The following is a 21,170-nucleotide window of genomic DNA, read 5'->3' as shown; positions in this document are numbered from 1 at the left end:
TATTGAAAACTTGATTAATCAATGTGACTTAACATACAAAGAACAGTACCTAACAACAGCACGAAATAAGTTTGGGGTAGTTTGAATATTTGCTACAGGAACTCATATATATACATATATATTATATTCTTTTATTCTTTATGCCAGTCCGGGGGCTTGAACTCAGCCTGGGAACTGTCTCTGTGCTATTTTGCTCAAGACTAATACTTCACCACTTAAGCCACAGCTCCACTTCTAGTTTTGTTGATGGTTAATTGGAGATAAGAGTTTCATAGGCTTGCCTGTCCTTGCTGGCTTCAAATCACAACCTCAGACAGCAGCCAGCTCAGTTGCTAGGATTATAGGCAGGAGCTAGTGGTACCTGGTTTATATTCTGATTCATAAACAAGTGCCAATACATTCAAGAGTCTAAGTATCATACAAGTTTTATTATTTCAACCATAAGAGAATTAAATTTTTTAAATATCTTTTAAGAATTATTTATTTAGGGGCTGGGAAGGTGGCTCAGTGGTAGAGTGCTTGCCTTGCATGCCTGAGGCCCTGGGTTCAATTCCTCAGCACCACATAAGCAAAAAGAAAAAAGCCGGATGTGGCACTGTGGCTCAAGTGGTAGAATGCTAGCCTTGAGCTGAAGAGCTGAGGGACAGCGCCCAGGCCCAGAGTTCAGGCCCCATGACTGAACCCCCCCCAAAAAAAGAATTATTTATTTATATTTATTTTATTTATGTATATGCATATGTATTATTAAGAATTATTTATTTATTTTATAGTACTGGAGTTAGGACTCAGGGTCTTTACTAAGCACTCTTAGTTATGACTTAAGTCATAACTTCATGCCTTGGATAATTTTTAGGTAGAATCGCATGCTTCTGGAAGATACTGATCCTTCTATTTTCATCTTCCAAGTAGTTGAGAGGACCAACATAAACCACCCTACCCAAGAGCTTTCAAAAAAGTTTAGTGGGGTGACAATAGATGTATGAGTGGAAACAATCCAATTTCCTTGAATTTAGTTTTTAATCTATTAAATTTGCCCAGTTTTATCCTACATTAAGTATGAATTATTAAAATTACCTATTGCCATTTTAGAAACAAAAATCAGTTTTTCATACTTTATCTGGTTGCCAGTGTTCTGGTTCTAAGGAGAGAATTGGCTGCCCGCTAGACTCCCAATGCTGATGTCTGGCTCAAGTCACAGCACCAGGACCTATGTGAGATGCTGAGCCATTTTCACCTAGAAGGCACTTGAGTGATAAAACAAAGGGCTTGTGAGGACTCACTGGCAGTCACAGTGTGTCCTGATTGTCCCCTAGCTACACTCTTCTTTAATTTCATTTTTAGTAAAATCAAAGCTTTTGCTCATGTAAGGTCACATCATGTGTTTGAGCTAAGTCTGTACAAAGTAAAAACAAGACAGTCAAATAAAACAGCCATGAGCTGGGTATAAAAGTCGTGCTCTTCCAGGTCAGTGCCTCCTGCCTTCATTCTGAGCTACTCTGGAGGCTGAGTATTTAGGATGAAGACTCAAAGTCAGACCAAGTAGGAATCAAAAAACAAAACAAAACAAAAGCCTGCTATCTCCAGCAAAAAAAAAAAAAAAAAGGTGGATTCTAAGCATGAATCAAGTGGTAGAGCGCTAGCCATGCACAAGAAATCTCAGCATGGCCCTGAGTTTAAGCCTACATAATGGTGCATGAGTGTGCACGCACATGTGCACACACACACACACACACACACACACACACACACACATACACACACACATTATTTTATTTGAATGGAAGCACCAAGCTAGTTAACTGAGTCAAAACAGCCAATGTATTCTATTATATGACCCATGTTAGAGGAAAACTATTGTATTTGAAGACGTTTAAGGTAAAAGAAGAGCCATAAGAAAGCAAAATGTTTTGAACTACACCTAGATCACTAATAATTTATAAGTTGTGTATGTGTGAGAGAGAGAGAGACAGAGAGAGAGAGAGAACTGCAAATGAGGATTTTCTTTGTTCTGTTTATTTGAAACACAAGCCCACAAAATGACAGGAGGAATCCCCCGACTGCTACAATGAACAGGAGCTGGTTTCCTAAGGTATATTCTGCTTACTTGAGCTTTCCTCAGTATCCTCTTCTTTTTCCTCCACTTGGATTTTCACTGTTGAAGAAAGTATAAGTACAGCAATTACTTAAATGCCTGTATAATTGTTAATAACTGACTTCTACTTTTATTATTTCTATAACGATCTTGTGCAGTTAATAAAAACATTTCTCAATAAATGTGTCAAAATGAACATTATTTGTTGAACATGTAGAGCCACAGCCTCTTGCACAATGCTAAGTAAAGACTGCTCTACTTTATAGCCTACAGAGATTTACAAAATCTATCAACTGTAAGCCTATCAGCTCAATTCAAAGTAACTTCAATGAAAATAAAATCTGCATTACAATAGCTACATTGAGGTTTCTTGGGTCATTTCGTTTTATGAGAAACTGAATTATTAGTAAAGCTATATCCACATGCCCAAACTAATTATGTTATAATAACCAAACTACTTACAATATAGAAAATTCATTCAAAGTAGCTTGAAGTAGCATGGGTAAGTCTTTAGAAAAAGTACTTAAAGGTCTCATCTTTCCAGATTTTAATGATTTTATAGGTATTATGCTAATACAACATATATGTCCCAGTAGCTGATTTGCCTTGATAACAAAGGAATAGGTACATTCATAATTCCATATAGCACAATTTTGAAATTTGCTTGGCAGTAGTGAGGTTTGAACTCAAGACGGAGATTCTTAGGCATATGTTCTAGCACTTGAGCCACACGCAAGCCCCTCTTTTGTCAGTTGTGGGGCCTGAACTCAGCCTGGGTGCTGTACCTCAGCTCTTTAGCTCAAGGCTAGCTCTCTACCACTGGAGCCACAGTGCCACTTCTGGCCTTTTCTGCTTATGTGGTGCTGAGGAATCGAACCCAGGGCCTCATGCATGCAAGGCAAGCACTCTACCGCTGAGCCACCTTCCCAGCCCACCCCAGCCCTTTTTAACTTCAGTTATTTTTCTGATAAGTTCTTGTGCTTTTATCCGGACTATGATCATGCTGCCTACACATGCCCATGTACCACTATACCCAGCACTCGATAAAACATTTGTTTTATTTTCCACTCCATATTCATATAGCATTTGGGGTTTTTTTTGTTTTTGTTTTTCCTTCACTTTTATAAAAGAATATACAAAAGATTATATAAACGTTTTAATAGTATGGTAATATAAACTAAACATTAATTGGCAAAGCTTTTTCTAATCTCAACCTAATGTCCCCTGATTATGGGTTCAGTGACCCAGAGATGGAACTCTACAACTTGCTTTAATAGAAATGAAGACTACACCACTGCATAAAACTCAATGTCTAGTGACTTATTATGTACATATTATATACATCAATTTATGTTTTTGGCTTAAGGTAGAATGATAAAAATCCAAAAAAGTAAAGAAGCTCTGAGTAGATGAAACAATCTCTGGTTTTGTTTTTGCTGTTGCGCTCCAAAGTTTCTTATTCAGTGCCTGACAGGCATATTGAAAAGTTCGCATGCGCCAACCGTGTAAATGCCATTCACAAAGCAAATGATTATAAATGCCTTCTTTGCCTTTAAATACTATCTGCATAAAATGTTTTAGGATATGCAAAAATGTTATCACTGAACCTCAGCCTTGGAATGTGAGAATAAATATCCTTTTGTTCAGGGTGGACGTGCTTCTTCTGTTCCTGGTTGTAACTAGATCTGCACTGGACAAAGATTTTATGTCACTACTGAGAGCCTGCAGTAATGAAGGCAGACACTTCTGAGTAGATATTCCACATTCCACATTAGGTCATGGTCTCTTATTTGCAATTAACGAAGCTTCTGGAGTCAAAGAAGAATTCCCTAGGAAGGCATATTAATGACGTGAGATTAGTCTTACAGCAAAGCCTTATCAGTATGAATAATATAAAAGAGTTGAGAACAAATAACAAAGACTGACCTACTGCCTATTAGGCCACACAGTTATAGAATGCAATTTTAATTTCACAATATATTGTGCTAATCTGAAATAATCAATTCAATAGAGCATGTTGAATAGACAATTAAATAGAAGAGGAAAAGCCACAAAATGGAAAAAAAAAAAAAAACAACAAAGAACATAAGAAAATCTTTGGGAAGGTTTTGTATAGTAAATAAAAAGATGCCAAAAAAAAAGTCCTAAACCAAAATAGAGAAAAAGTTCTCTCTCCTCTTTCCTATCTCCTTCCTCCCACCCTTCTCCCTCCATTGCACATGGTATGATGAATTGAACTCAGGACCGCATGCTTGCTACACAAGCAATCTTCTACTTAACCCACACACTTTGTCTTCAGATTTCCCTAATAACAAGATGAGCAAATGAGCAAGGCTGGAAGACTTGGGTCACTTTCTCTGGTATACAATGGACAGTTATAAATGACCGTTAAAGAAGACCTATAAGAGAGCTTTGAGGTCAAGTAGAAAACTGAACAAGAACTATGATTTCCAAGTGGTACAATGAAGAACATGAAAACACTGGCTTATCCCAATAATCCTAGCTACTCAGAAAGCTGAAATCTGGTTCAAAACCAGCCTGAGTAGACATATCCATGAGACTCTTATCTCCAATTAACCAGCAAACAGCTGAAAGTAGTTGAGCATCCATCCTGGGAAGTAAAGAAATGGCCTATTTCTTCCTCTTACATTGGTTTTCCTATAGAAACCCTGCTCCTGCATGGCCATCCCCAGGTTCTTATTAGGTAACATCTTGACTACACAGCATTATTTTGCCCAAGGAACAAGCATTTTTGACAGTCATGTGGATAATAACTGTTTTGTTCTTGATCCAAACCCTCAACTTAAGGCAAAAACTAACCAGCAGCTCTGTGACCTACAGACTTCACTCTACCAAAATCCTTGATGGATTTTAATGAAGCAGTATTTTCCCTGAAAATCACTGTCCACGCTAGTCTGTTTTACCTCTAACTCCAAGCAATGTTAAAGAATCATGCTAAAAACCTTCTCTCAGACAAAAGCCTGTTTATGCAAAGAATAAATTCACAACACCTAAGTGGGAGCAGGCACTGTCTTTCCTTTCCAAGATAATCTTTCCAATGGCCTGTTGCCACTCCTTCTCTTAGCAATCCCTGGTAGCTAAGTCCCAATTGTATGACCCTCCCCCATGCTCTGGCTGCTTCCCAAAGACTATTATGTTGTACTTTAAAAATAAGCCTTCTCTCAAAGAAATGGTCAGAGGACAGTAAAAGGACAGAAAATGGAGATCTGTCAAAAAGTTGGAGGCAACAAGCAAAACTGCATTGAGGCTTGCATACTTAAGAGAAGAAGATGCAATTGGAGCAGATGAACTCCTAGGCAACCCAACTCCTTATTTCATGCAAACAGAGCCAGTAATTAAGACCCATAAAAGGAAACAACACCAAAATGTCACATTTCAGAGGCATGGGAGTTGTTCAGAAAAGCAGATGTTGTTCTGGACTTTCGTGTTTAATCCCTAGTGCTGAAAGTCCTTTATGCTTCTTCAGAATCTCAGTCATCAAGTGGCTGAATGACACACTTGGTCCTCTGACCTACATTTAGCTCTTGAAAGCAATGTGTTTGACACCAGATTAATAGTTCAGAAACTGAAGCCTTATTTATTCAATTAACACTTATGTGTGCCAGCAAAATTGTACAGAACAAATGCTTGGGGTAGGAGTGTGTAGCTGCTTTTTTTTTTTTTTTTGTCGGTTGTGGGGCTTGAACTCTGGGCCTGGGCGCTGTCCCTCAGCTCTTCAGCTCAAGGCGAGCGCTCTACCACTTGAGCTACAGCGCCACTTCCGGTTTTCTGGTGGTTTATTGGAGATAGGAGTCTCACGGTCTCTCCTGCCCGGGCTGGCTTTGAACCGCGATCCTCAGATCTCAGCCTCCTGAGTAGCTAGGATTACAGGCGTGAGCCACCAGCGCCCGGCTGTGTAGCTGCTTTTAAATAAAATACCCTGACTCTTAAGAAGAGTCTGGTGTGTCCCGACCCACAGGACGTCAATGAGGGCAGTGAACCTAAGCTAGAAGGAATGAAGGGACAAGAGACACGAAGAATGACAGCAAGACAAGGATTCTGATCAAGCTGCCCAAGCTGCTGCTAAATTTTATTTTTCACACAGCTGTATTTATATGCTTGGAATAAGGAAGCTTTTTCACTGGCTGTTAAGGAAGCTTTTTCACTGGCCGAAGCAGCTGTAGGATGTTTGCTTAGGGCAAGGTGAAAAGGTGGTGGTCTTTAGCAGCTGCAGGGTGTTTACTTAGGGCGTGGTGGAAAGGTGGGATTCTGTAAACTCAGCCTCAAGATGTTCCAGTGAGATAGTTAAACCTAGTATGTTGAGAGACTCAACTTTTGGCTCCCAACACTGGTGAGTTAATGAACACATAACTTCAGAACAATGAGTTCTGAGATTAAGTATGTGCGTTGGTGCCTATTAGTCAATTGGATATCTGAACCCCAAGTTCATAGAAAGGTTTAGGATGGAAATAATGAAGCAGAGATGCGAGATCTAACTGGCGCCATCTTGGCCATGTGGTAAATAGGGAATTGGGTTTAACGGGTTCCATTTTGTCTTCATGGTAGAGGAAGGGGAAGTCCCACCTCCCAGAAGATAGGCATGCCTGAATTCCTAGAAGCAGGGTTTTGGGTGATAGTTTACTGGACCTGTCAGTCCTGTGCCTTGAACTTGGGAGACTCTCGAGTTTCCTGTGACCCTGCCCCCTGACTTGACCCTATTTGAGGGTCAGATCAGCTTCCTGTTTTGTGTCTCTGTGGAGAACATGTGTCCCACTTCAGCTCTCCATTGGGTTGATCGGAGTTGTTGACATGGTTTTTCTGCTCTTTCTTTCCTCTCCTGTGCTCATGGCTCAGTTTTCTGACACTGTTAAGTGTATTCAAGAGGCTGCAGGCCTTGGTGACAGGAGTCCACCTGCAGACGCCAGCTTTCTAATAAAGACTCCCAAGTCGACCTCTCAAAATGTGGCTTCTCTTCATATGGAACAATAAAAGACCCCGAATAGCAAAAACGCTCCTCAACGGAAAGAACACTGCTGGAGGAATATCAATACCAAATTTCAAACTCTACTCTAAAGCCATAGTAATCAAAACAGCTTGGTATTGGCATAAGAACAGACCTCAGGACCAATGGAATAGAATTGAAAACCCAGAAATAAACCTACAGACCTATAGCCATCTAATCTTCGATAAGGGAGCTAAAACAATAGAATGGAAGACAGACAGCCTCTTCAGTAAATGGTGCTGGCAAAACTGGTTAACTACATGTAGAAAACTAAAGCTAGATTCTTATATATCACCCTGCACCAGAATCAACTCCAAATGGATCAAAGACCTTGAACTCAAAGCAGACACTCTGAAAACATTACAGGATGGAATAGGAGAAACCCTGGGTCTCCTTGGCTCAGGCCCAAATTTTCTGAATAGAGACCCAGAAACACAACAAATCAAAGAAAGGTTGGACAAATGGGATTGTATAAGGTTGCAGAGCTTCTGCAGGGCAAATGACATAGCTAGCAAGATCAATAGAAAGCCCACGGACTGGGAGAAGATCTTTACTAGCCATACAACGGACAAGGGTCTCATATCTAAAATATACTTGGAACTCAAAAAATTAAACCACCCAACAACAAATCCTCAAAGAAACAACTGCCCAATAAGTAAGTGGGCGAAAGACTTAAAGAGAAGCTTTTCTGAAGAAGAAAGAAGGATGGCCAATAGACACATGAAGAAATGTTCAACATCCCTAGCCATAAAAGAAATGCAAATCAAAACAACATTGAGATATCACCTCACTCCAGTTAGAACAGCAAAAATCAAGAACTCTAACAACAACAGATGCTGGAGGGGATGTGGACAGAAAGGAACCTTACTTCATTGTTGGTGGGAATGTAAACTTGTTCAACCACTTTGGAAAGCAGTATGGAGGTTCCTCAAAAGACTTCACATAGAACTCCCCTATGACCCAGCAATCCCACTTTTGGGCATTTACCCTAATGTTTACAAAAAAGACCACACTAAAGCTACCAGCACAACTATGTTTATTGCAGCATTATTTACCATAGCTAAGATATGGAACCAACCCAGATGCCCCTCAATAGAGGAATGGATCAAGAAAATGTGGTATATATCACAATGGAATTCTATGCCTCCATCAGAAAGAATGACATTGCCCCATTTGTTAGGAAATGGAAAGGCTTGGAAAAAATTATATTAAGTGAAGTAAGCCAGGCCCAAAGAAACATAGGTCCCATGGTTTCCCTTATTTGCAATATCTAGTATAGGTATGAGTCAAGCGGAAGAAGTCAGATAATGTGATGTTAGGAAAACGAACCCTCAAATATGTATTTTAATGTTTTTGTTTCTTTCATGCATGTGTTTCTAACGCATTTATAAGATTATTTCTTGGTTGCTTTGTATGTCCCTCCCCCACAGTGTAACCCCTGCTTTCACTATATTTGATGTCAGTATAACATGTGGAGGAGATGGGGACAAACAAGTCGTTTAAGGATTCAGGTGGACCTGTTGCAACAATGAGAAGTACAAAATGTCATGTCAAAACCAGCTTTACAATGTCGGAGGGGGGGGAGGGGGGGTATGATTGGGTGGGGGGGAGGGGGGTGGCTGGGAAGGGAGGTGAAGGGTAAACAAAGGAGGAGGCTGCAATGCTTGGTAAGAAATGTATGCATTATCCTGACCATGTAATTGTAACCCCTCTGTACAGTATGTTCTCAAATAAAATAAAATAAAATTAAAATAAATAAATAAATTAATTAATTAATTAAAAAAAAATGTGGCTTCTCTGTGTGTTGCCAGCTGGATTTACATTACAACAATACAAATCTGGAATTGTTATCATATAGTTCATCTTTAAGCCAAAAGGCTAAGTGAGATTGCCAAGAAAATGAGTTCAGTAAACAAGCAACAAACAAGAAACAGAAAATGGTTAAAAGGACACAGAGAAGAAGAAGCAACCAAAGGGCCTGCAAATGAGCCATCGGTGAGGCAGAAAGAAATAAGACACCATGGAAAGTAAGTGTTGTGCATCATAGCTGTGCCATGAGCGGCTAAGGCAGCAACTACAAGGACTGAAATTTTGCTACTGAAAATGTTCTTGATTTCTCAAAGAAAGATCCAGTAAAAATGAGAAATTGATGATGAATGTTATTAAACAAACTCCCTTGAACAGTGTACGAACAACACGAATAAGATCAGCATTTTTATTTCAATTCTGTTCTGTTGTTCTTGTTGCTTATCTGACTGAGACTTTATTAAAAGACTGAGAAACTTATGAATACATTGTTGCGTATATTTTGGGCCACAGATTGCCAGTACAAATATATGAGACTAAAATGTCAGGATGGAAGAAAGCAAGAGAGATGAAAAGACAAGCAGGAAGAAATAAGGAGAGGAAGAACATAAAAAATAGGAAATTAAAAATATATAACAAAGTGGGAATTGTAACATATGCTGAAAAGAGATAAATACAAAGCCAAATATAAGGCAAAATGTACTTTGGTCCTTGGAACCAATGATAAATGTATTTGTATATACGATTGCCCTCTGAAGCTGCAAAAGAATTGGTTTCAGGCCCCCCCATGGCTACTAAAATCTACAGATCCTCAAATACCTTCTATAAAATGACCTAGGATCTGCATAACCTGGGTATCTTTCTGAGTGCTTTAACTCATCATCAGGTAGTTTATAATACCTAATAAGATGCAAGCAAACAGTATATTTTATTACTTATGGAATTATAACAAATAAAATGATTTTACATGTCCAAGATACTAGGCTATTTTTCTGAATTTTTTCCTGAATTCTGATAATGCTGATGGTGAGGTAGAATCTGATATGGAGAAAAAAGTGTGTATGAATGCATGTGTGTATGTGTGCATGTGCACATGTGTCCCAAGAACTACACCTAGATCCTTGGCTTTTCTAAACTGGAAACAAACAAACAAAGTAAATGAATCCACAGTTCAAAAGGAACAAATAAACTTCATCCTAAAGAAGCATTTCCCAGCCATTTGGATATATGTTGAAATCACCATCATACTGAGGTACGATCTCCTCACATAGAGCATCCCAGCTCTTTGTTTTCATTCATTTATTATGACACTAAGAATGTAGGTGAGATAGAGAACAAAAGCCATTGCCAATAAAACCAAACCCAAAAAAATGAGTTATGGTCTTTCTTCCTCTAGAAAAATGTTTCCCTAAGACCTCAGATCTCAGGCTCTGAAATCACTTCTTATTTATATCACTTTTAGGTAAGAACAAGAGATGTTTATGGCATTCATTTTTGACAATTCTAATTCATCCAAATGATCGAATTTAGCATGATAACATTGGAAGCAGAGAGAATGATTAATTTTATGTCACTCCAATGCCTTAATAAACTTGCAAATACCTTAATAAACTTCCAAATGTGGAATGAGATACTTCTAACTTAAATGTCATCAAAGTAGCTGGGACAAAGATTTAATTTGATGGAGGTAGGCTAACATTCCCTCTGCATGGTCCAGTACTTTCTCCTCTTCCTTCACTCTAACTTTGAGAAAGCTGAGAGCCAGCCACATATACTGTTAGGGAAAGATCAAAACACCCTAGTGGAAACTTTTATAACAAATGCCCACAAAAAAAAAAAAATTGTTCCTATTTTTCAAACATTAAGATGTCTTGGAGATGCTAAATAATTATTTTAAATTTATGTGGATTTCAAATTATAAAGAGAATAATAATTTTGACCTGTGGTAAGACTCAACCTCCTAAAAGAACCCACAGAATAATTATTATAATAATAGTTGTAGTCCAGTGTTTTCTCCTTCTAGATTATGCTCATTTTTGAAGCTCTGCCCCCCACCCCAACAAATAGAGAATAAATAGCTGCTGCTGACTGTTTTATTAAAAGCACAGTATAAAATATTGCAGCTGCCAACTGGAACAGAATAAAGTCTGTGGAGAAACACATTTTCCTGTGTGTGAGGTCGCAAACAAAGGATTGCTCACGCTAAGAAGAAGAGAAAGAAGAAAACTCACTCAAAATAAAAATTCCCTCTCTATCCTTTTAGGATGAAAAGAATTTTTATGTACATATACAAGGAGGAGTAGGAGTGTGCATTAACCATGCATGCACTTGTCCTCTGGCTTTTATTATACAAGAAATTATAATTAAGCCCAGGCTGAGCAAAGTGAGTAGTTGGTATGCTTCCAAATTCTCCCACCCCTGAGCTAGAAGAGCAAATATGAAATGCTGAAACACAGTTCTTCACATGGAGAATTACAGGCTAGAGTATTTGTGTTGTTTTTTTTTTAATAAGATTTTTATTGTGAAAATACCGTACAGAGGGGTTACAATTACATGGGCAAGGTAATGAGTATATTTCTTATCAAGCATTGTTGCCTCCTCCTCGGGCTAGAGTATTTGTAAGAATCTGCAATTAGTTATTTTATAAGACCATCCATCCACACAAAGAACAAAAGCAGGTTTTTTTTCTATGTGGTTTGGACAGTTGGCTTTTTCCCCCCTTTTAAACAATACAAATTCAATAAGCAACGAGTTAGAATTCTCTGTGGTTACAAATTTAGTCAGTGGTGAGTGTGGCTTTTTCTTTGCATTTAGATTATTTGTGGTGGGGGAAAGAATGTGTTGTCCTAATAACTATTCAGAGCGTGTGCTTTCTCTTTGCAATTACCGCCATAAAGGACAACCACTGTAAATAAGTGTGGTGAAACGCAAACCCTTGTGAGTTTTCATGGCTAAAACCTTTTTATAGTAATAGGATATGAAAATAACAACTGGATGAAAACGCAAATGTGTGGAAACCCTTTGCTGCTATGTTCTTAGCCTCGGATTACTGAAAACACAAAGGAATCTTTCTGCTCTCTCCCTTGCATTTCTGCACCGCTCCAAGCGATAGAGAAGAATGGTCACTAGGATGGCGAGATAAACAAAATTTAATAAACAAAAAACACTAGAGAACTGTGAGATCAATGAAAGCAGAGAACTGTTCCAGAAGCATAAAGAGGCTTGCAAGGCTAGATGAACTCTGCCTGCATCTTTATCCTTCCTTTGTTCCCATCAGAGATGGAAATTAATGCTCATTAGCATACATTAGCAAATGTTAATCAGCATCTTCTAGAGAACAAAAGGATGTGGGGGCAGGGTAGAGGTGGGTCTGGTAGTTAGGAAGGTCCTCAACTGAAAACTAAGCAGAAAAGAGAAAAGAAAATTCAGGATCTGAATGTGTGGTTTCTTCAAACTTGTAACATCTTTCTGATAAATAATAAAACTGCACCAAGAAGTACAACTTATTACCACCACTATATACTGGTGAGAAATTTTCAAATAGTTACTTGCCTTCCTGACAGGAATACATAATACAACAGGAATACATAATCAGAATTCAAACTCATGAGCATGAGTATAAACTCCAAAATTAATGTTCTTAAACACTATAATTCACTATTCATTAAGATGAAACATCTGTCTTCAAAGTGAAAATGGACAAACAGGATTCACATCCAAGATTTATCTGTGTTGAAGAGCTCTACTACTGAGATCAATAAACACTAGTTCAAAACTAGCAACAAAACTAGGAGAATGTTTTGACAAAGGCCAAAAGGCTTGCCAAAGGTTATATAACTAGTAGGGAGCAAAACCATGATTTAAACCTATCTTCTAGGTCCACATACAGTTGTTTTTATGCTATGCTGCCTCAGGCACAGCCATCGTTAAAAAAAGTTCACCCCAAAGTTGCAACACCTTTGTTATAAAACCAACAACAATGAGTGGAAATGTCTCATTTCACAGTGATTCTAAAATAGATAGGACACTTACCTGGACCCAAATTGAGCTTCCTGCCAACAACTTCATTTTCTATAACAGCAAAAGACTGACAAAAACTAAAGGCCACATTTACTCTGCAGACTCTATTCATTTTAGGAGCTTCTCAAAGGTCTTGGTCAGGGCTTTACCACAGCAGATGCTCAAAAGGATTATCGAGTCAAATTTAATCCAGAAAACAAAAAGAGAAAAAGTCATAACAACAGAATGTTTCTAGAGCAACTTATTATAGAAGGAAGCAATCCCAATATTTTCTTTTCTTTTTTTTTTTTTGGAGGGGGGGTCCAGTTGTGGGGCCTGAACTCTGGGCCTGGGCACTGTCCCTCAGCTCTTCAGCTCAAGGCTAGCGCTCTACCACTTGAGACACAGCGTCACTTCCGACTTTTTTCTTTTTGCTTATGTGGTGCTGAGGAATCAAACCCAGGGCCTCATGCATGCAAGGCAAGTGCTCTACCACCGAGCCAACTTCCCAGCCCCCAATATTTTCTGTCAGTATTGATTGCAGGCAGAGTGGATAACAAGTATGGGCTTGTAATCATTGGCTGCTACGTCTAAACTTTATTCTAAGGATAAGTTAGCTAATGTCATTCTGTAAATAATATTGATTATTCTACGCAAGTCTCAGTGTTCATTATTACAAAGAAACGCCTGAATTATTAAGAGTAAGTTCATTTTTGTGTTAACTTGACTGGGCCACAGGTTGCCCAGTGTTCAAGCATTGTGCTCTGTCTATGAAGATATCGTTAAGTAAAATTATCACTTGACCTGATAGAATGACTACATTCCCTTCCCAATGTGGAAGTGTCGCATGGGAATTCGATTGGTGAGATACGGAGATGCTACCATTTAAGAGGTCAAATCGGGAGTCTTCATTGGAAAGCGGGTGGCCACAGGTGGACTCTTGTCAGAAAGATTGCAGCCTCCAATGTCTTTTGCACAAAGTTTTTAAAAGCAAACACCACATGTTGAGGTGGAGACCAAGCCATACTGAAGTGTTATATATAAAACAGAGCAAGTTAGATGAGGCCAGTTATTCCTAATAAAAGTATTACATACGGCATATCAAACCATCCAGGGGAACTCAGGGCCCATCAGGACCCCACTTAGCTAGAGGAAGCATGATCTTCCTGGAGCTCAACAACACATGACATATTTGCAACCCAAAGAATGGCTTCTATCACCTCTAGAGTTCTCAGAATGTCCCCATCGTCTAGTAACTTCTATCATGATGCCAAGATGGCATGACTTAGATCTAGTATCCATATTTCAGATGAACTTAGTCTAATCCCATGGAGGCCTGACTAGAATTAAAGGGTGAACAAGAGAAATTTTTCTTTCTCTGCTTCAGGTCTGGGAGCCTGTACATTGATCTTCCCCTGCCTTCAAAGTCTGACTAGAACTTGCATTATTAGATTCCCCTGTTTTTTAGTCCTTGGAAACTGAAGATTTAGGGCCTTCTTACTCTTCATTAGTGAACTCTTGATGCAATATTTGCTATTTACATGCATTAAATCCCTATTATTTCTGTTTCTCTGGTGACAGCTGGCTAATACAGAGAAGCTGTGCCTCTAAGATTACTTTTTAGAATCAGAAGCATACTGGAAACAATATACAAAAGATAACTTAAAAAATCCCACCAAAGAAATATAGGAGAAAGTCCTAAGATAGAAATACAGAATTTAGGGTAACATTTTATTCTTAGTATTTACCTTCAGGTGAACTGACCCTTCCTATTGGCTCAGGCCAAATATTATGACAAAGATTATGACAATTCTCCTACTTTCAGAGTCAGAGTAAAACACAATAGGCATGTTTTCCTTACCTTCCTAAATTTTTAGATGCAAGAGGCCAATATTTGAGTGTAGAATGTGTTAAAGCATTTGAGCAGCACCCATAGCATCTTATAAACTATATCCTGTATCACACACTGGACTATGGACATTACACATATTTACTATTATATTTTGCTCTTACAAAATATATAATATATATAAAAAGGACCTACAGAACTTTTTTACTTTTTGTTCCTCAAAGATTGTTTGCCTCCTGTAGGTCCTTTGTATATATAAATAGATACAAAATATATAATCCTGAGGCTAGCTGGGTTAGGAAAGCAATAGCAGTGGACAGAGCTGCATTACAGCATGATGCCATGTAACTGCTCAGACAAGACAGAGAAAAATTACCTATGACAAGCTTCCACCTCCCATCTCCTTAGTCATGAAATCTCACGATGAGTTATATATGCACAGATGTGTTTGTGTGTGTGAGTGTGCATGTGTGTGTGTGTTAGAGAGACTAAGATGTAGTGAAAGCTTTCAGAACCATGAACTACATCTCTCTCAAGCTTCTCTTTACAGTAAGTTAGTACTAAACAACAAATTATGCCAGTTATTTCTCCTTGGTAAAGCTTTTTGTTCACCCTGAAGCAAAACCATCAACAATACCCTGATGAGTAAATATGAGATTCGCTTATTTCTTATTCATCAGCTCAGCTTGGCAGCACTGGGCGTATAATGTAATGGTTTTCATGGACGAAGGCCATCAGTTTCCCTTTTTATTCTGTGCTACAGATTCCACCACTATCTCCATACTAGTTTTCCTGTCTCTCCGATCTTGGAGGATTTCTGTCACAGAGAAGCCAAGACAATGCTTCACAAAATTGAATATTTATTATTATCACCTGGGGATGTGGGGGCACAGGTGGTCTTGTTATCACCCGTAGAGAATCTGGTTTAGTAGACTAGCTAATTGTCTTTTCTGAAAAACTCTGAAGGCATGCTAATGTCACTAGTTTTCTTTGGGAACCACTGCTTCAGATAATATCCTGCTGTCTGAAAGATAATAAATTTACCACCTTCTTTCAAGAAACATGACTCTCATGACCTCAAAATTATCTTTCTGTGTGTATCATTATGCAAGTTTCACATTATTTGGATTATTGTTGTGTTACAATTAACTTTGAGGGTAAGTGTATGTCTTCCAAACTTTTTTACTTTTTGTTCCTCAAAGATTGTTTGCCTCCTGTAGGTCCTTTACATTTTAATATAAATTTGAAGATCACCTTGTCAACTTATGCAGAATTTAAAGAGCAGCAGCATCCTGTCAAAATCAGACAGATTTTTCTTTAAAAATAGTGCTACATTTCAAAAGCTGACCATAAACAACATTCTATCCTCTGAGTACCAACTTCCATTTCATGAGTCCTGAAAATGATTATCTCATGAAAGTACTGTGATGAATAAATATATGTGTCACTGACTGATATTCAGAAGGCATCAGTACATTAATTAATTTTGGCAACTACAAAGTAAATAAGATATTTTCATTATAGTATGTCACCATCTAGCTATATATATGTATATATAGATATAGATATAGATATGTATGTTTGTCTCTTAGGTGATTGCCATTCTGACTGAGGTAAGGTGGAATCTTAATATAGTTTTGACTTACATTTCTTTTATGGCTAAGGACATTAAAGATTTCTTTATATACTTATTAGCCTTCTGTATTTCTTCTTCTGAGAATTCTTTATTCAGTGTGCCCAATAAAAATCGGACTATCTGTTCTGTAGCTGTTCAACTATTTGTGTCTTTTGTACATTTTAGATATTAATATATTAAAATTTTCCCATCCTGTGGGTTGTCGCTTGATGCTGATAAGTTTTTCTTTTTATGTGGAGAAGTTTATTAATTTAATACAGTCCCACTCATTCTTGCTCTTATTTGCTGAACTATTGTAGTCTTACTCAGAAAATAGCTATGCCTGTGCTTTCCAGATTTTCTGTGTGTCTGTGGACGGAAAAGGGATTAAGCACATATGTGCCAGTTTTGGGTTTTCGACTCAGGGGCTTGGTACCATACATTAGCTTTTATCACTCAAGACTGGTGTTCTACCACTTGAACCGCACTTCTATTTCAGCTCATTGATGATTAACTGGAGATAAGAATTTCATGGACATTTTTGCTTTGGCTGGCTTCAAACCTCCATCCTCAGATCTTAGCCTCCTGAGTCGCTAAGATCACAAGAGTAAGCCCTGTAGTCGTTTTAAAGTTTCAGATATTATAGTAAAAACTTGGGGTCAGTTGGCTTGATTATTATACAAGTTGGCTTGATTCTTATCCGTGTTGTTCGTTCTTGATAGTGCATCGTGAATGAGTAGATGAATGAGTGAATAAAGTAGTTAACAAATGAAGCAATAGGGTTATTACATCCTAATTTCCTTTCCAGGCTCACATTGATGGCATTAGGACTATGGACTACCACAGGACACTTTTCCAAGAGGAAAATCACAGGAAGCAGGGGCGTCGATCATGAGTGAACGGAGCAGAGGTTTGCTGGACTAGCTTGGAGTGCCCCTGCAGGATGCTCCCATACCTTCCCTAGAGAAAGAAGGTCTTCTAGGCATCACAGTGCTTCTCTCCTGCTTCTCTGGATCACAGCTCTTTTTTTTTTTCTTAATTGTAGCTCTCACAAATCTGCCCCCTTAAAATTCCACGTATTTTAATTTGCTGCCTCCTGATCGCAACATTTGTGCAGTCTGGCAGCTTTGCTTTTACAGCACACAGATTTCCTCCATTTAGAGGCAGTTCAACCAGGGGACGCTGGGGAGGAACCCCGGGAGGGAATAGCAAGTCATGTTCCTCACTTCTGAAAACAGTGATGCAGGTTCATCCCAGCTCAGGGAAAGCAAAGGCTCATCGTGGGATAGCTTCTCCTCCTCGCAACTCACACCGATGGCACACAAACATCTTCTACCCCCACCTGCTACCCGTCAAGAAACTATCTCGTGGGAAGCAAAAGAAAGACTAAACAGATTTTCTTTGAACAGAACAGATTCAATAGGCTTAGCAGATATACCTGCAAGTCTGTAAACTCAAGGTAACTTCCAGATCTCCTGACCACCACTGAGTCACTAGTTACTTGTGAACTGGCTGTGGTTTATTTCAGTGTGCCAGCGCATCCATCCATCCATCCCAGGTCATCTACATGCAGTGCTAAAGCACCTCCTAGGTGACATCCTACCTGTGAAATATCTTTGCTCCACTTTCCATTGCAATCTACCTCCTAAGTTACCAGATGTAAAATTAGAGCTGCTTCCTTCACTTCTGACTTTCCACCCAACAGACGGGAGGCCAGCCTCTTTTCCTAACACACCATTCAGGCAGGAGCTGAGGACAAGGAGTGAGGACCAGAACTACAAAGGTCTCCTTGGATGGTTCTTAAGGCCCCTGGAGAGTAAGTCTCAGCATGGTGAGAATAAATGATGTCATGAAGTCCAGGGTCACTTTGCCTCTCATACATACACACTGTCCACCTAGTTGAACATCCATTCAGAAAGTTTCAACTATTCTTGCATATATATCATAAAAGACTAGCCATGTCCCTGCTCTTCCAGTGATCCAGTGACTTATTCTGATATTTGTGGAGGAGTCCTGATGATAAAGATTTCATGGTCAAGTTGTTAATGGTTAACTTGTTGTTACGATTGTTTTCTTCTCTCATAAACACATTTTTTAATATATGGCATAAATAAGCAATTACTTACAATTTAAGACCAAAAATGAAAGTTTAAGCATTATTACCAAGCCATAAAAGATGGCACAGAGCTGGATGCTGGTGGCTCACGCCTGTAAACCTAACTACTCAAGAGGCTGAGACCTAAGAATCACAGCTCCAAGCCAGCCCTGGCAGGAAAGTCTATGAGACTCTTATCTCCAATTAGCCACCTAAACACAGGAAGTAAAGCTGTGGCTCAAATTGGTAGAGCACTAGCCCTGAGTGAAAAAGTTTAGAGACAGGGTCCAGGCCCTGGGTTCAAACCCTACCACTAACAAAACAAAACAAAACAAAAAGATGGCACATACAAAAGCTTCCCACAGAAACAGAAATGCCAGCCAGGTTCAGGAACTCACAACTGTAATCCCAGTTACATGGGAATCAGAGTCCCAGAGGAGGTTCATTTGAGGCTAGTTCAGGCAAGCAATGGGGGACCCCCATCTTAACCAAGCTTGGTATGGTGGCTCATACCTGTAGTCTCAGCTATGCAGTATGCTTAGGCAGTAAGATAAGGGCCTGAGCTTAGCTCCTAGCCAAAAGTTAGACACCTTAACAACAACAAAGAAACATGACTAAGCTAAAAAGGAATGAAGACAAGGCTTGAGTGTGAGCCAAGCAAGCGCCTGGACCCAAGCTCAACTATCAGAGCTGTCAAAGTCAAAACCAGACAAACAAAAAGCCTTAAGGGAAGCAATAGATGAAAGGAGGAGAGGAAGAGGGCGAAAGGAAGGATGAAATGATGAAGGGAGGGAGGAAGGAAGACAAGAACGAAAAAGGACAAGGAAAAAGGAAGGAAAAGTCAAAGCAGGAGGGTGTAGGTCTTAGCTACGTGATTTTTTTTTGGGGGGGGGGTCTGGTCGTGGGGCCTGAACTCTGGGCCTGGGTGCTGTCCCTCAGCTCTTCAGCTCAAGGCTAGCGCTCTACCACTTGAGCCACAACGCCACTTCCGGCTTTTTTCTTTTTGCTTATGTGGTGCTGAGGAATCGAACCCAGGGCCTCAGGTATGCAAGGCAAGCGCTCTACCACTGAGCCACCTTCCCAGCCCGCTACTTGATATTTTTGACCAGGACTCACACACATCATTCCCCACATCTCCCACAGATACTATTACAAGAACAACCTTGTATATCATCGTGACAGGAAAATAAAATCTAGAATGTATTTATTTTTTTCTGAGAATTCAGTGAAGTGTATTCTATTCATATTTCCGATGTCTCTATATGCAAAATCTTGTGTGTAAAAGCCAAAGAAACTCAGATACCCTCTGTGTATTTGTAAACTTGGAACAGAACTAGAAAAGACAGAAAGACTTTTGTCCTTCAAGTCAAAAACAAAATGTTATTTTTTTTCCCAAAGATGATAGAATTGAGGAAGAGGATGGTATTTCATTAGGCTTTGTCTCTCAAAACCCAGATTTAAGGACTGGAACTCAGCTGAGTATAATTCAGAGAGTTCAAGCGGACAAAAACATACCTGTGATAGAGATTTCTATTTCACAAAATCACCATATGTGAATGAAACCTTGAATTAAATATGAGTGTAAATTGCACATAATATTGGCCATGGAGTAAAATATTAAAAACAACAGAATCAACATAGAGAAATACAGCTACTATTGATGAGACATCTGCTTATTTCCCAGAAACCGTCATGATGGTACACAAATCAGGGATAGATTTTTCACTCTAGACTTCAATAATCAGAAGAGGACAGGAAAAGCAAAGCAGACAAAATTATCCATCTGCACAGTGTGTAGAACATCGGTCTTTCAAGGAGAAAGAATAGACATGAAGATTAAGGAACACATGAAGTTTCAGGAGTAGAAAATTACTTACAGCATCATGTGGTCATTACAAAGGAATGGTTTGGGAAGAACACTCAGCTATCAGGAACTAAGACCCAGGAATTGCAAAGAGATGTCATAGCTAAGAGCAGAATAGAATGTGCGGAATAGCAGGTTGTGTCTGTCCTATTAACAACTTCCCTTATGGGTTATTTTCTCCCTATAGATGACCCTCTTTCAGTCTATGGAAACGATATCTTTCCCAATAAGCTTTCTAATCCCTCACTCTGTTTTCCTCTCGTGTGCACGCATGCACATCTCCCCACCAATTCTTTTCCTGGATCCAATGACTGAGGTAGATAGCTGAACTGACTCCCTGGTAAAACATTTTTCGGTGCCAAGACTCAGCTCAAACCTGTCGCTTTGGACAGGAGAAAAGAACCCTCCTTCCTGTCTCTGTCTTAATTGAGGACATGTTTTTCTACTGTTTGTATTCTGACTTCTTTTCCTCACCCAATATTGTTGTCAGATAGCTTGGGTAGGCATGACTGACTTTGAGGTTCTTTCCAAGGCTGCCCCTGAGAATATTTTTCTGGGCTGCTGCACAGGGACCTTGCATGGAGGAGACTTCATTCTGGTATCAGCTAGTTCAAAATGGTTACAATTGGGGGGATAGAATAATAGAAAGCAGCCACACAGAGGGCTTGGACATCTTTGAAGTCTTTCAAATTTGAGCTGATCGCTGCTATGTACATCCATGTGTGGTGATCACTGTAAGGTCCGCTCCTGGATGGCTAGCAGACTCCACCCTCCTCGCAGCAAAGTCTCCACCCAGTACCTGCATTACTTAGGCAACTGGGACACCTGGAAGAGGTCACATCTGCATC

General features: G+C 39.2%; 1 protein-coding gene across 1 annotated transcript in view; it reads right to left on the bottom strand.

Moving 5' to 3' along the window:
• Window positions 1-21,170, bottom strand: part of Tmc1 (transmembrane channel like 1) — a 128,000-nt gene that overhangs the window by 87,865 nt on the left and 18,965 nt on the right. The window contains exon 3 of the mRNA XM_042699367.1: window positions 2,105-2,152. Within this exon, the coding sequence (XP_042555301.1) occupies window positions 2,105-2,152 (48 nt within the window). The remainder of the gene's footprint in view (window positions 1-2,104; window positions 2,153-21,170) is intronic.

The sequence above is a fragment of the Dipodomys spectabilis genome, unplaced genomic scaffold (assembly GCF_019054845.1).
Source record: "Dipodomys spectabilis isolate Male_0828 unplaced genomic scaffold, ASM1905484v1 ptg000241l, whole genome shotgun sequence".
Lineage (NCBI taxonomy): Eukaryota > Metazoa > Chordata > Mammalia > Rodentia > Heteromyidae > Dipodomys > Dipodomys spectabilis.
The sequence above is the reverse complement of the archived record's forward strand: the minus strand, read 5'-3'. Positions and strand labels throughout refer to the sequence as shown.